The sequence below is a fragment of the Aotus nancymaae genome, unplaced genomic scaffold, assembly GCF_030222135.1.
Source record: "Aotus nancymaae isolate 86718 unplaced genomic scaffold, 86718_ANA_hifiasm-v0.15.2.pri h1tg000021l, whole genome shotgun sequence".
In the NCBI taxonomy this organism is placed as follows: Eukaryota; Metazoa; Chordata; class Mammalia; order Primates; family Aotidae; genus Aotus; species Aotus nancymaae.
The window spans coordinates 25,429,894-25,444,623 of record NW_026988433.1 but is presented as its reverse complement, the minus strand read 5'-3'; the positions used below and the strand labels follow the sequence as shown (position 1 = coordinate 25,444,623).

Here is a 14,730-nt window from a genome sequence, read left to right as displayed (position 1 = left end):
CCCTTCTGCTATATAAGGACGCAGGGAGAAGACAGCAGTCTATGAACCAGGAAGCAGGCTCTCGCCAGATACTTAAGCTGCAGGTGCCTTGATCTGGAACTTCCCAGCTCCAGAGCCATGACAAATAAATTGGTGTTTAAGCCCCCCAGTCTATGGCATTTTTGTCAGAGCAGCCCAGATGGATTAAGGCAGCTAAAAGGGGCCCTTCTGAATGTACATCTAGGGGACAAAGGTCACAGTGTGAAATGTCTTCCTTAGAAATGTCCTCTGAGAGTATAAAAGTAATAATAAGAAACCACTTTTGACAGAAGGCCCCCAACTCCTAAGATTTCAGCCTTCAGGTTATGTCCCTGTCATCCTATTAGTGAAACATGACTTTTCAGTAGTACAAAAAAGTGTTCCTTTTCATCCAAAGAAGACAACGGTCCTGTCTCCTACACGGCATGAAGGAGGATTGATCAATTATTCAGATAATACAAGGCCAACCTCTCCCCCGCACACACAACTACCACTATACACAACATCATCGCGGCCTTTTCCAAAGTATCAGACCAGGGCAGACTCATCACCTGACTTGGACAAGGTTTCGCAAACCACCTGCCTCATGAATTCTTCTATTTATTCTACGGCAGTGGCTCTCTACCCGGGAAGATTTGGCAATGTCTAGAGACATGTGCGGCTGTCACGACTGACAATGGGGTGCTCCTAGTGGGCAGAGGCCAGGGAAGCTGCTGAACATCCTACACTGTGCAGGACAGTCCCCCACAACCCACAGTTATCCAGCCCCAAGGTCAGCAGTGCTGAGGTTAAGAGGCTCTGTACTGGGAGATGGGGTTGAGCCTCCATTCACTGCAAAGTACAGGAATATTCACAGTAATATTGAAGGAATAGGGGCCAGGACTCTCTCCACGGTTTCTCCAACCACAGGAAAAGCAACACGAACAGCCTCTGGGATGAGCTAGAGTGTGCTGCATTCCTGAGCCAAGTCCAATCCCACTTAGCTGTGTCATCACGGGGCGCCCTATGCCAGCAGAGCTCAGGTACTGACATATCGGCCCTTCAGAGGGATTTCTGGGGCTTTTAGCTTCTTCCAATCCTAGTACTTTGGCCTAGATCAGGGCTTCTGGGAGGTCAAGAGAAACCCAGGTCACATCCATTTTGGAGGCTCCAATTATAAAAGCAAAAAGAAGCTGGATGTGGTGGCTCACACCTATAATCCCAGTACTCTGGGAGGCCGAGGCAGGAGGATTACTTGAAGTCAGGAGTTCAAGAGCAGCCTGGCCAACACGGTGAAACCCCAAATCTACTAAAAAAAAAAAGTACAAAAGTACAAAAAGAGGCCAAAATAAGATGATAAAAATTTCTATTTATTTTAAATATTTGCATATAAGAAAGTCAAATATTTGCATGTAAGAAATTACCCCCCCACCAATGGAATGCAATATACTTGTAACATTCACAATATAATTGCAATATTTATACAATTTATATGTTAATTCTTAGTGCCCTAGAGACAGGATTGCCTTAAAGCAGGGTACAATCTGAAGGAAGGTTTTTTTTCCTCAGTCCTGTCAGTGTGTCTCTGGAACTGTAAATATAACCTTACCTAGACATAATATTAAAGATCTAAATTTACAGCTCTTTGAGGCTATAAGGAGCAACAAAATTTCAGACGCAGAAAATAATAGTTAAAACATACAAGTACTTACGAATTTATATACATACATGTATAAATATGCATTTATAGTTAAAACATAAAAACTGGGTATGTTGGATAGCATTCTAAGTGACCATGTGTGTGTACAAACTTTTATTTTTTTTAGTTTTTGAGATGGAGTCTCACTCTGTCACCCAGGCTGGAGTGCAGTGGTGCGATCTCAGCTCACTGCAACCTCTGCCTTCTGAGTTCAAGCGATTCTACTGCCTCAGCCTCCCGAGTAACTGGAATTACAGGCACCTGCCACCATGCCCAGCTAATTCTTATATTTTTAGTAGAGATGGGGTTTCACCGTGTTGGCCAGGCTGGTCTCAGACTCTCAACCTCAGGTGATCCACCAGCTTCAGCCTCCTGAAGTGCTGGGATTACAGGCATGTGCCCTGTGTAAACTTTTATAGCAACATTTTGTTGTCGTCTTCCTATTTTACAGATGGATAAACCAAAACGGAGAGTGATTGAGTGACATGCCCCAGGTCACACACCCCAGGAGTAGATACGTAAGTAGAATCAGGAGTCAGACTGAGAAAGTTCCACTTCAGAGGCCACCGCCCTTAACCATTTTCACATACAGCCTCTCATAAGAAGAGGGGCAGATTCAACAAGATGTGTAGAATCATAGCAAGGCCTTGAAAGTCTATAAAGAGTTGTTCAGGCATTGGCATTAAAGAGATCCAAGTTCAATTCCTGCTTTGACCCTTCTTAGCTGTGAGGCCTTGGGCTCTTTACTTTAACCTAAAGCCTAATGGTCCCCACCAGGCAAGGGAGGATGTGTTGGAATCTGAGAACTAGCTCAGGGGCACCAGATAAGGGCTCAGTCATCACAGCTGTGTCTGATCTCAGCCTCTGCCTTCCCAGATAATAAAAGCGAGGCTCAGAGAGAGCAAGTGGGCTGCCCAGGGCCACACAGCAAACTAGTGACAGGCCTCCGCACACCTGGTCCAATGTCCTGTGCATAGCATCGGCAGTTCTAAGCCAACTCAGCTAGTCTACCCCGCCCCCTACAATTTCTTGCCGATTTCAGGGCTCCAGATAGGCTTCTGCCCACCTGCAAGGCCACGCTGCCATACTCAGAGGTCTGTGTCAAAGTGGATAAAGTGGGAACAACTAGAGAAGGCACAGAATAAAGCAAGTGGGAATCAAATGTCCAAGGTCCAGGCATAGGCTAGGTGTGGTGGCTCATGCCTGTAATGCCAGCACTTTGGCAGGCTGAAGCAGGAGATTTTCTTGAGCCCAGGAGTTCAAGACCAGCCTGGGCAACATGTTGGAAACCCATCTCTACAAAATATACAAAAATTAGTCAGGTATGGTGGTGTGCACCTGTAGTCCCAGCTACTTGGGAGGCTGAGGTTGGAGGAGCCCTTGAGCCCAAGAAGCAGAGGTTGCAGTGAGCACAGATCACACTACTGCACTTCAGCCTGGGCAACAGAGCCAGACCCCGTCTTTAAAAAAAAAAAAAAAGTCCAGGCGCAGTGGCTTATGTCTGTAATCTCAGCACATTAGGAGGCTGAGGCGGGCAGATCATGAGGTCAAGAGATGGAGACCATCCTGGCCAACATGGTGAAACCCTGTCTCTAAAATACAAAAAATTAGCTCAGCGTGGTGGCACGCATCTTTAGTCCCAGCTATTCGGGAGGCTGAGGCAAGAGAATCGCTTGAACCCGGGAAGTGGAGGTTTCAGTGAGCCGAGATCGTGCCACTGCACTCCAGCCTGGTCACAGAGCTGAGAGATTGTCTCAAAAAAAAAAAAAAAAAAAAAAAAAAGTCCAGGCATAACCTTGGACTGTCCACTAGGTGGAGCCACACTTCTGCATTCTTGAGTTCCCGAGCATTTCTTTCTTTTTTTTCTTTCTTTTTTTTTTTTTTTTTGAAGAGCATGAATCTGGCTTATACATGAGGGATTGAGAAGTTTCACTCATCCATTCATTCATTCAGTGTTTACTCAACACCCACTCTGTGCCACGCATGGGGATCCAACACTAAACGTGGTACTTAGGAGCTGTAATTATCATCCTGCAACAACTTTGCTTCTGTGATGAATCGCACAGCCATGCAACAAGTACACCATCCCATCCTTAACAAGGTCTGAGAAGTCATCTTCCATTTCTTCCTCAAGTATTTATTTGGCGTGTACTTTCTGCCAGGCCCTGGGCATGCCAAGATGTATAAGACCGTCTAGTGGAGAAGACAAACGTATGACCAGTGTCCACTCAGCCTGACCTATATGGTGACTGACGCCTGCCAAAGCCTGGCTGTAGAGGTCCAGGAACCATGCTCAGATCCTCCTTTCTCCTCTGCCATCACGAAGGGAGAGATCGCCCTTCCTCTGCTTCTCGTGAACAGTCTGGTCCATTTCTCTATCCTCTCAGAAATCTCTGTGAGTGCCACATAGGTGGGTATCATGCTGCTGATAAAGACACACCCAAGACTGTGTAATTTATAGAGAGAGGTTTAATAGACTCACACGGGGCTGGGGAGGCCTCACAAACACGACTCAAGGTGAAAGGCATGTCTTACAGAGCAGCAGGCAAGGGCAAAAATGAGAATGAAGAGAAAGGGATTTCCCCTTATAAAACCATCAGATCTCATGAGACTTATTCACTATGATGGAACAGCATGGGGAAACCGCTCCCATGATTCAATTATCTCCCACCGGGTCCCTCCCACAGCACATGGGAATTATGGGAGCTACAATTCAAGATGAGATTTGGGTGGGGACACAGCCAAACCAGATCAGGTGGGGTTTGAGATGCAGAGACGTGACTGACCTCACTATATCCAGGGCTTTGGTGAAGGCCTTCACTTTTCCCCAGGAGCACATTTCTGTCTTTCCTTCCAAAAGAGGCTGCGTGGGGATAGAAGGGACCACACAGGACTGAAGCTGGAATACCCAGGCTCCGTCCCCGATCTTGACACTTACATGATGTGTGTGTGGTCTTAGATCAGTCACCTCCTTCTTCTCATTAGTCTTCCCAGCTGTGGTAGATTAAATGTGGGCACAAATTATTGACAGGCCTTCCCATCAGGAGATGGCATCTTCGTCCACTTCCCTCGACCCCGCAGCCAGGCAACATTCTTGTCCAAGTCACCGCTATCTGCCCCTTGATTACTGCAATGACCTCCTCATAGTTCTCCCCACATTCACCCCACCCTGCAGTCCACACATGGGAGCTGAAATGACCTGAAACCTAAGTTGGATGGTGTCATTCATCATCCTACGCCCCTCCCCACAGCCCCATACCTCCCTAACCACCCACAGCAACACTGCATCATCTGGCTCCCTGCCACCCATCTGCCCTCTCTCTTCCTCATTCACCCTGCTCCAGCCTCACCTCTGGGACTGTGACCCTGGTACCACACAGCTGGTCATCTGGAGACAGACTGGAGCAGAAAACCAAGGTAGAACTTGAGTTGGAAAGCTTATAGGGTTGAAGTTTCACTTGAACACTGAAGGGTTACACAGAAGCTAGAGGGTGCAGAAAACTACTCCTTAAGTCTATAGAAAGGAGTTTTCTGACAGGTGGTGATGGCGATGGCATCAAGGAGGAGGAAATGCTGTTTCTGGGGAAGCGTAGATAGTCAGAAAACTCAGCTGCCACCCAGCAACTGGACGGTGAACAGGATGAAGCAGTCACCCATCAGGCTGTCACAGCCACATTTGCTTGGATGTCTTATTGAACTTTCCCCTGACCATAAACCTCTGATCCTACACTAGAGCACAAAGTCCTGGGGAGAAAGGAAGGGCTGTGTCACGTTCATTTTGGTAGCTCCCTGTCTCCCAAACTGTCCTGCATAAAGATGGCAAAGAAAACAGTCGCTGCACGTCACGAGTGGAAGTGCTTCTTGCCAGCCCACTCCTCGCAGCAGCACCCCAAGTTCCCTCCAGAGAATTCTTGCTGCCACACTCTGTGTTCCCTGCGTGGCTAATTGTCTCCCTGGCTCCAGGGCTGGGCATGTGGCTCAGGCTTTGCTAAACAGAGTATCACCTTCTCCACAGTGACTAGTGACTAGTGATCATTCCAGAACCGAAGAGGCAAATGAGACACAGAGAAGTAGAGGGAAAGGTAAGTCCTTTTTCTGCTGAAGTTGCAAGTAGTGAAGATGAGGCAAGCCTGAAGCTGCTGACGGCTTAAAGTTAAGTCAACAGATTGGAAGACAGACAAAATATGGTAGAGAGGTCCAATCCTGATGACAGTGGTTTCAGCTCCGAGATCCAGCTATGTCTGACATTATTTATGTTAGTAGGTTCTTGAGCTATCCAAGTATATAAATTCTGTTTCTTGCCTAAGGCAATTGGAGTTGGTTGGCGCTCACTCACATTCAATAGAGTCCTGAAAGACGAAGGAGTGAATGAATGAACTGATGAGCAACTCTACCAGAAAACTTGTGCCACATGACAGACAGGATCCTATCTCAAGAGTCAGGGTACTGTCTTGCCATCACTAACTATATAACACAGGGCAAGTTTCCTGATGTCTTTTTTTTTGAGACACAGTCTTGCTCTGTTGCCCAGGCTGGAGTGCAGTGGCACGATCTCCGCTCACTGTAACCTCTGCCTCCCCAGTTCAAGTGATTCTTCTGCCTCAGCTTCCCAAGTAGCTGGGACTACAAGCACGCGCCACCATACCCGGCTAAGTTTTGTATTTTTAGTAGAGATGGGTTTCACTGGCCAGGCTGGTCTCGTACTCCTGACCTCAGGTGTTCCACCCGCCTCAACCTCTTAAAGTGCTGGGATTACAGGCATGGGCCACCACGCCTAGCCTTCCTAGTGTCTTTGAACTTCAGTTTAGAACTCTAATATTATTCATTTATTCAATGAATATTTACTGGCATTTGCTGTGCCAGGCACTCTGCCAGGTGTTGCAAATACTGTGGTAACAAGACCCTCATGGCTCTCGTCCTCGTGAAAATGCAAATTAACTTGAGTTCTAGAAAAATCAAGTTCCATTTTGTACACCTGATTTTGTGACTGCCTAATCTATTCATGGTATATGACCCCAGCACCTGGTAACTGGTAGCTATTATTCCTCCCACTCCTTATCAGCTAGAGGAGGAGCAAGAAAGAGAGCCTCGTGCAAGGCATAGGCGGGTACCACAGGCTTCATCTCCTTCCCAGCACCCAAGGCCATGTAGAAAAAATGTGTATGAACCTAAGTACAGATGACACTGAGCTGAGGGTGCAACAAGAGGCTGGCATGCAGAGTTCAATCCTCTGAGACCTTTAACTAAGAATAGCCAATGTGCCACAGGCAACATTTTTTCTGGCCTCTGGCAAAGAGACTTTTCTGAGTTAAATGTGTGCATCAGTTCCCAACAATCAGGCTTAGAAACAGAGCTACTTAAGCTCGATCTCTTTCAATTCTCATTATAAGGAACTAATAATACCTGTTGCCCTGTGATTTTTGTTTTTAAAGGGAATTCACAGCTTGGGGTGAAGTGGCAGAATGTCAGAAATAAGTCCTGTAAAAGAGGCTGAGTTTAGCAGGCCCAAAATAACTGGAGTCCTAGCCTACCTTCTATTATTTAAGTTTTTCACTCATTTAACAAATATTAATAGTTATCAAGAGCCCACCCTGCGGTAGGTGCCGTGCTGGGTGTGACAGCAAACCCGACAGTGACTGGGGCATCATGGAGCGGAAGCTGGCCCATGAGAGGGTGGCCCACGTGGGGACAAGACCTGGGGACAAGACCTAGGGTCAAATACTCAAACCTAAGCCCATTCCTGTCCACCAGGTGAGCCCACGTAAGCCTCGCCAGGACTTCATAAATCAGCCTCTGCTAATAAATCAGTTCACATAGCACAGTTCTCACCTGCTTGCTATTATCGCTGCATTTAAAAGATGACCTCGAAACTTGGTGATTTAGTACTTACTATCCCTAAATTATACTCTTAAAAATGGCCAAGTTCAAGGCTGCAATGAGTTACGATCATGCTACTGCACTCCAGCTTGGATGACAGAGTTGTAACCAGGCACCCCATTTTTTTTAAGAGAATGAGTTATTTTTTTAAATTTTGTTATCATTTTCTCTTTTCTCCTTTTACCCTGTTCCCCACTTCCTACTTAGCTCTTTCGAAATGCAATTATCACCTTTTACCTTCTCTTCCCCAGACACTGTCTACAGGGCAAGCTTATCTAACTATGTGCTTAGGCGCTCCAGAGTGGAAATCTCTCCCACCAGGAAGACTGCCTTGAGGGACAACAGTCTATTTACAACCAAGGTGTGTCTCCTACAAAATGCTGTCTCGCCTGGAGAGTATCAGGAGACAAGGGCCATTTTTACAATTTGGTTCTGTCCATGAAGGTGCCAGTTTAACCATCTAGTAGATAAGGCACTGAAGCGTCATATAGGCCCCTACTGTCCCCTCCCATGCATGCCATTTATGCCACACCCACCTTTAAAAGCCCTAGCTTTCTGCCTCAGAAGTGAAGCGGTACTCTTAAGGCAGGAAGCCTATACTTCTTCCCTTAAGCTAGCTTTGGAATAAAAAGTTACTTTTTTTCTTTTTTTTTGTGATAGGGTCTGCCTTCTTCACCCAGGCTGGAGTGCAATTGCGCCATCTCAGCTCACTGCAGTCTCAGCCTCCTGGGTTCAAGGAAATCTCCAGCCTCAGCCTCCCAAGTAGCTGGGATTACAGGCACATGCCAGCAAGCCCAGTAAATTTTTGTATATTTAGGAGAGACAGTGTTTCACCATGTTGGCCCAACTGGTCTCGAACTCCTAACCTCAAGTGATAGGCCTGCCTCGGCCTCCCAAAGTGCTGGGATTACAGGTGTGAGCCACCGTGCCTGGCCAAAAGTCACTTTTTTTTCATTATTGTTATTGGACTCTGCAAGAAGGAAGTACCAAACCTGCAACTCAGGGTTTTTTTGTTTTACTTTTTATTTTTTGAGATGGGATCTCACTCTCACCCAGGCTGGAGCCCAGGCTCAAGCAATCCTCCCACCTTAGCCTCCCAAGTAGTTGGTGTTATGGGATCTTTGAGGTGTTGATTATCTGGCCAGAAACCTCTGTGGCCGGTGGCGCCTTTGCCCAAGTTCTTGTCCTGAGTCCAGGAAGAATGGGGAATGCAGACAAGTGAAGGGTGAACAAGCTGAAGACGAGCTTTATTAAGTGTTAGAACAGCTCAGAGGAGACCCACAGTGGGTAGCTCCTCCCTGTAGGCAGGTCATCCAGGCAAGTATTCAGCTGTCAGCAGAAAGGAGGCCCTAGAGAGGGTGGCTACTCTCTGCTGGCAGGTCGTAGTGTCATCTCTAGCTATCAGATGGATAGCAGAGAGGATAGCTCCTCTCTGCAGCTGGTCCTCCCATAGTCTCCCCATCCTCTGCATCCTCTGCCCTGCTCTGGCCATCCTCTCTCGTGCTCTGGCCATCCTCTCTCGTGCTCTGGCTGAGGCTGGGCTTTTATGGGCCTCAGAGGGGAGGAAGTGCATGCCAATTGGTCCATAGGCTGCCACTGGCAGCCGGAAGAGGCACCAGAGTCCCCACTCCTGGCCTTGTAACTGGCAGCTGGCTCCCAGCCTTCAGGCCAGGGAGGAACTAGAGGCACCAAAGAAACTGGCAGCTGGCTCCTAGCCTTCAGGCCAGGGAGAGGAACCAGAGGCACCAGAGTCCCCACTCCTGGCCTTGGAGCTGGCAGCTGGCCCACAGCCTTCAAGCCAGGTCTTACTGAGGAACTGCCCCCTTAAGCCCAGGAATCTGTTGGCCTCCTGATGCCATTCATGGCCCTGGGGTTCATCCCCAAGCCTGCTCCAAGATCTGAGCGGACTCCAAAAGAGAAGAGAAATCAGGCAGCGGGAGCAGACACGCCTGAGTGATGGGGTTGGGGGGTCCTTCCCAGGTCCATGAGGGCACAGGCTGCATAGTTGGCCCGGTCCTATGCCTGGGAGGGCAGCCACAGCTGCACCCTGGGAACTCCCACCCCGCCAACTCAGGAGGGGCAGGGCTCCTACTTGTCTCTAACTCCTGCCTGCTCTGTGGAGGAGGCGGCCCAGGTCTGCAGCCAGTGCTCAGGTGGCTGCAGCTGCATCTGCACCTGCTAGGGCAGATCCTGCCAGCTCTTGCTGCCCTCATCAAGAGGACTTGGAGGCTCAGTCCATAGCTGCAGTTTGGGTGGCTGCTGCCTGCTCCACAGAGCAGAAGGCCTGGGTCTGCAGCTGCGGTTTGGGCAACTGCAGCAGTACCCGGGGAGTCCCTGCCCCAACTCGAAAGGGGCAGAGCTTCCACCAGCTCCATGGAGTGTGCAGCCCTAGCTGTGCCTCCGTGCTGCAGCTGGCATGATGTCAGGAGCTGCTGCCATCACTGGGACCACAGGTGCGTACCACCATGCTCAGCTAATTTTTTTATTTATAGAGACAAGGTTTTGCTATGTTTCTCAAGCTGGTTTCAAACTCCTGGGCACAAGTGATCCTCCTGCCTTGGCCTCCCAAAGTGCTGGTCTCTCAAAGGAGAGCCGAGTGGATTTAGGCCAAGCCACTGACCCCACCCTATATTTGTCTCTTTTAACAAATGGTAAATTTTGTGTTACGTATATTTTACCATAAAAAAAAGATGGAAGTTTTTTTTTAAGTTAGTAATTGGAAGTTTTTTTAAGTTAGTAATTAGAAACAATATTTTACTAAGCTCACAAATTCTGGGGGTCAGAACTTTCGGCAAGGCACAGTGGGGATGCCTTGTCTCTGTTTCATGATGGCTGGGTCTCAGCTGAGCAAACTCAAAGGCTGAGAGTTAATAAATGTCTGGGAGCTGGATTCATCTGTGTCTGCTGGAGTACCACATGTGGCCTCTCCACGAGGTCTGCTTTCCTAACAGCATAGTGGGCTCAGGGTAGCTGATACGGTTTGGCTCTGTGTCCTTACCCAAATCTGGCTTTGAATTGTAATAACCCCCACGTGTCGTGGGAGGGACCTAGTGGGAGGGACCCAGTGGGAGGTAGTTGAATCATGGGGGCAGGTTTTTCCAGTGCTCTTCTCATGATAGTGAATAAGTCTCTTGAGATCTGATGGTTTTATAAAAGGAAGTCCCCTTGCACATACTCTCTCGTGTGCCACCATGTAAGACATGCCTTTCTTCTCTTTCACCTTCTGCAATGATTGTGAGGCTTCCCTGGCCAACTGAAACTGTAAGTCCATTAAACCGCTTTTTCTTTATAAATTACCCAGTCTTGGGTATGTCTTTATTAGCAGTGTGAGAACAGACTAATACAGTAGACAAAATTTATATGGTGGCTCAGGGCTCCAAATGTTAGTGTTCTCCTGGTGGGGGATGGGGTGGGGGGAGCAAGGGGTGTAGAAGTAGAGAAGGGGGTGTGGAGGGCAGGGAAGCAAAACCTGCATCCCATTTATTACTTAACCTTGGAAGAGTCATTTCTGTCATACCCTATTGGCCAAAGGAGATCTACAACTATCCAGATTCACGTTTGGTGTGTGTGTGGCGGGGGTGCTTTGATGGAGGAGTATCAAGATCACATTGCAGGCAAAGATGTGGAAAGGACTATATTATTGCAGCCATCCTTGAAAAATACTATCTGCCATATGGTCTTTCTAAAATGGATTAAAAGCAAAGAAACCACAGAATAATCATTTTAGAGAAACAGAGCAGGGGAGAAGCCTTAATGAACAAATAATCTGTCTACACAATGAGCAGTTTACTCCTGGGAGGATCACTCCTTAGGCTGGGAGATCGCCAGTGGCATTAGGCTGTGTAGAGTTGGTTACAGAACTTGTAATTGTATCAGCTCCTGTGTGTGTTAATCTCAGAATAGGAAGGTATTTGACTACTGGGGACTCTATAACTTCATCTTTAAAACAAAGTGTTGTGAGAACCAAGTAAAATATTGGTTATAAAGATAAATGTGTTGCAAAAAGGTCCCCGAATGGAGCCCACAGGTGGACACCCCCACTTTGATAATACGACTGGAGATGACCATGTGTACAGTTTATCCTTGCCACTTTTCACCATAGCAGCCAACTTCCTGTTCCTTTTGCTTGCCTCTCTCAAAGGTAGATGCATTCAGGGTAAATGACCAGGACAGGGCCACACAGCCATGAAAGAGATCAAAACCCAGATTTTTTCTGGGATGCTAGTTTGAGACTTTCCATTCTACAGTCGTCCAGCCACTCACAAGTTCTACCTGATGACCGATCTTAGCTGAAAAGCATGACATAGATACAAAGGAGTCACACTGCCTGGGTGACTATCCCAGCTACACCCCTTACTAGCAGTGTAACCTTGGGAAGGATCGCTGGTTTCCCTTGTGTAACGTGGAAATAAGACTTCTCATAAAGGGGTAAGTAATCACGTGAATATACGGCACTAAAAACAGCGCCTTCAATATAACAAGCGCTTTGTGTTTGCCAATATTAAATCACTACCGCATACTTAGTATACAATAGATGTTAAATGTTTCAAGGTGAGAAAGTAACATTTAGGAATGTAATGAAATGTAATGGTGGGATCTCAGTGAAACGACAAATTAATTTCGGAGAAAGCTTTAAAAAAAGCAAACTACAAACCTCTACCATTTGTCAGCCTGAAGTCTACACAACTGCAAACAAAATAAAGATTGGTGGGACTTTGCTTCTGACTGACCCCTACAGTCCCAAATAGTTTCTTTGCCTTTACAACGCCGGCAGGCATCGTGACAGGCAGTCCTGAAAAGCCTTCTCTCGATACTCAACACAGCCCAGCCCAGCCCAGCCCACGTGGATTCCTCGCCCGGCTGTTTCCGCTTCCATTGTGTCCCCTCCCATTTTCCCTTCGGCGTCTCCATATGACGTCAGAAACGAGCGCCGACGCTGACCGAGCTAGAGTTGGCGCATGCGCTTTGCGGGCAGCGGCTCCGTGCAAAGCTCCAGGCGTGAGCCTGCAGTACTGCGGTGATCCCTCCCGCTAAGGTCGGTTTTCTAGCCTGACGTGCCCTTGAGCTGAGAACCATGAACCGCAGCCGCCAGGTGACGTGCGTGGCCTGGGTCCGCTGCGGCGTGGCCAAAGAGACGCCAGACAAGGTGAGGCCTTGTCGCTGGGAGATAAGGGGAGCGGCTTCTTTACGGTCCGGGCGGAACGTGGACCCGGAACTCAGGTTGTTGGCTGGCACAACTGGCTGGGGTGAGGCCGGCTTTGCCCGGATTGTCGCGACTAGATCTGCAGCTCAGAGGGTCTGGTTCGCCTGAGCGTAGGGAGTCAGGGACCGCGCCTCCTCACTGTCCCCACCCTCAAGCTCAGACCAATTCTCACGCACGTGGAATTCTCTGGTCGGAAAGCGGTGAGCCGCTGCTTTTGGTGGGAAATAGCCCAAAAAGGTTTTTAGCAACACCACAGCTTCACTCGCACCCCAGTGCATTTTCAAGCATAACTGGGAAGAGCATGAAAACTCCACTTTCCACTCCTGTGCTGGGTGTCTGAAGGAGTGAGGATGAATTTACTGTAGAAAAACTGGTGTGGAAACTAAGATGTCGTGAGACTGGGAGGTGAATTCGGAATTTCTTGTAGTAATACAAGTGAGATGTTGATGGTGGCAGTGAGGATGAGAGGTAACTGTTAACACATTATGAAAAACCTAAAGGCGTTGGAGACTAAGACTGTAGCAGAGGTAAAGATTACTTAAGTAATTTACTCACTGGATTCTAAGTGCTTTCTGTAGGCATTGTTCGGGGTCCTGGGATAGACATGAACAAAACAGAAAAAGTCCCCGCTTTTACGGAGTTGACGTGCACATATAGTATGTCAGTGGGAGTAAGTGCTCAAAGAGTACAGGGGTCGATTTGAATGTAATTGACCAAGATGATGATGGTGATAGGAATGTGGCTTGGACATGGAGTTAACAGGAATGAGGGATTAGAGTAGTCCCAGTAGTTGTAAATTCCACCAGGGCACGGACTGTATTTTATTTACCACTGTTCTCCAGGGTTGGTTGATGGTAAGCACTCAGTGTGTGAGTGCGTGTAGCATAGGGACAGAAAATCATTTCATATAAAAATTGTTGGAGGAAACAGTTATTAAAAAGAGACATATAGCCTGTCAAGTACTTGAAGACAGTGATTTCCAGAGGAATCTACACATTGAAAACACTTGGGGAGGTTCAAAAAATACTGATATTTATGTCCCACTCCCAAGTATTTGTGTTGTAATTAGTCTGGAGTGTACCCTAAAATTTTTAAGATTCCCAGACGAGTTAGGGAATCACTATTTGAAGAGCTTATAGGAAGAAAAGAGATTGAATTTATTTTATGAAATCCCAGAAAGAAAAACTTGGACCAAATAAGTGAAGTTGGACAAGCCATTTGTGGTGGCTCGTGCCTGTGATCCCAGTCACTCAGGAGGCTGAGGTGGGAGGATCACATGAGCCCAGGAGTTCATGGCTGCAGGGAGCTATGACTGTGCCTGTGCCACATCTCTTAAAAATTAAAAGAAACTGGACAACTAAATATCTTTTAATTAAACAACCTTTAATTTCTAGAGCTATCCCACAATAGAATTCTCAAGAGGATTTTCATATTACTAGGGGCGTTGTAGTGGAAACTAGGTGATTGATTTATTTATCAGTCATTAAGCATCACCACCATGGGCCAGGCACTGAACTATGCAATGACAAGCCAGTTTCTGTCTTCAAAGAGTTTACAGTTCAGTTTTAATAGGGATGTTTTTGTTTTTTGTTTTGTTGATACAGAGTCTTGCTCTGTAACCCAGGCTGGAGTGCAGTGGCGCAATCATGGCTTATTACAGCCTCAACCTCTTGGACTCAAAGCAGTCCGACCACCTCTGTCTGTTGAGGTGACTACAGTGCGTACCACTATGCCTGGCTAATTTTTTAATTTTTTTGTAGCGATGGGGGTTTCCCAGTGTTGCCCAGGCAGGTCTCAAACACCTGGACTCAAGGAATCCTCCCACCTCAGTCTCCCAAAGTGCTGGGATTACAGGTGTGAGCCACTGCACCCAGCTGTGATCTGGGTGCTTTTAAAAGGTACTAAAGCATTGATTAGGTGAGGGAATGTCAGTTTTGAAGTAGAGAGAGTGACT

The 14,730-nt window shown here is 47.4% G+C and overlaps 1 protein-coding gene across 1 annotated transcript in view; it reads left to right on the top strand.

Annotated features, from left to right (window-relative positions):
- Positions 1-12,525: 12,525 nt before the first annotated feature.
- The window catches only part of PWP1 (PWP1 homolog, endonuclein), a 30,885-nt gene continuing 28,680 nt past the window's right edge, over positions 12,526-14,730 (top strand). The window contains exon 1 of the mRNA XM_012469162.2: positions 12,526-12,719. Within this exon, the coding sequence (XP_012324585.1) occupies positions 12,648-12,719 (72 nt within the window). The 5' untranslated portion in view covers positions 12,526-12,647. The remainder of the gene's footprint in view (positions 12,720-14,730) is intronic.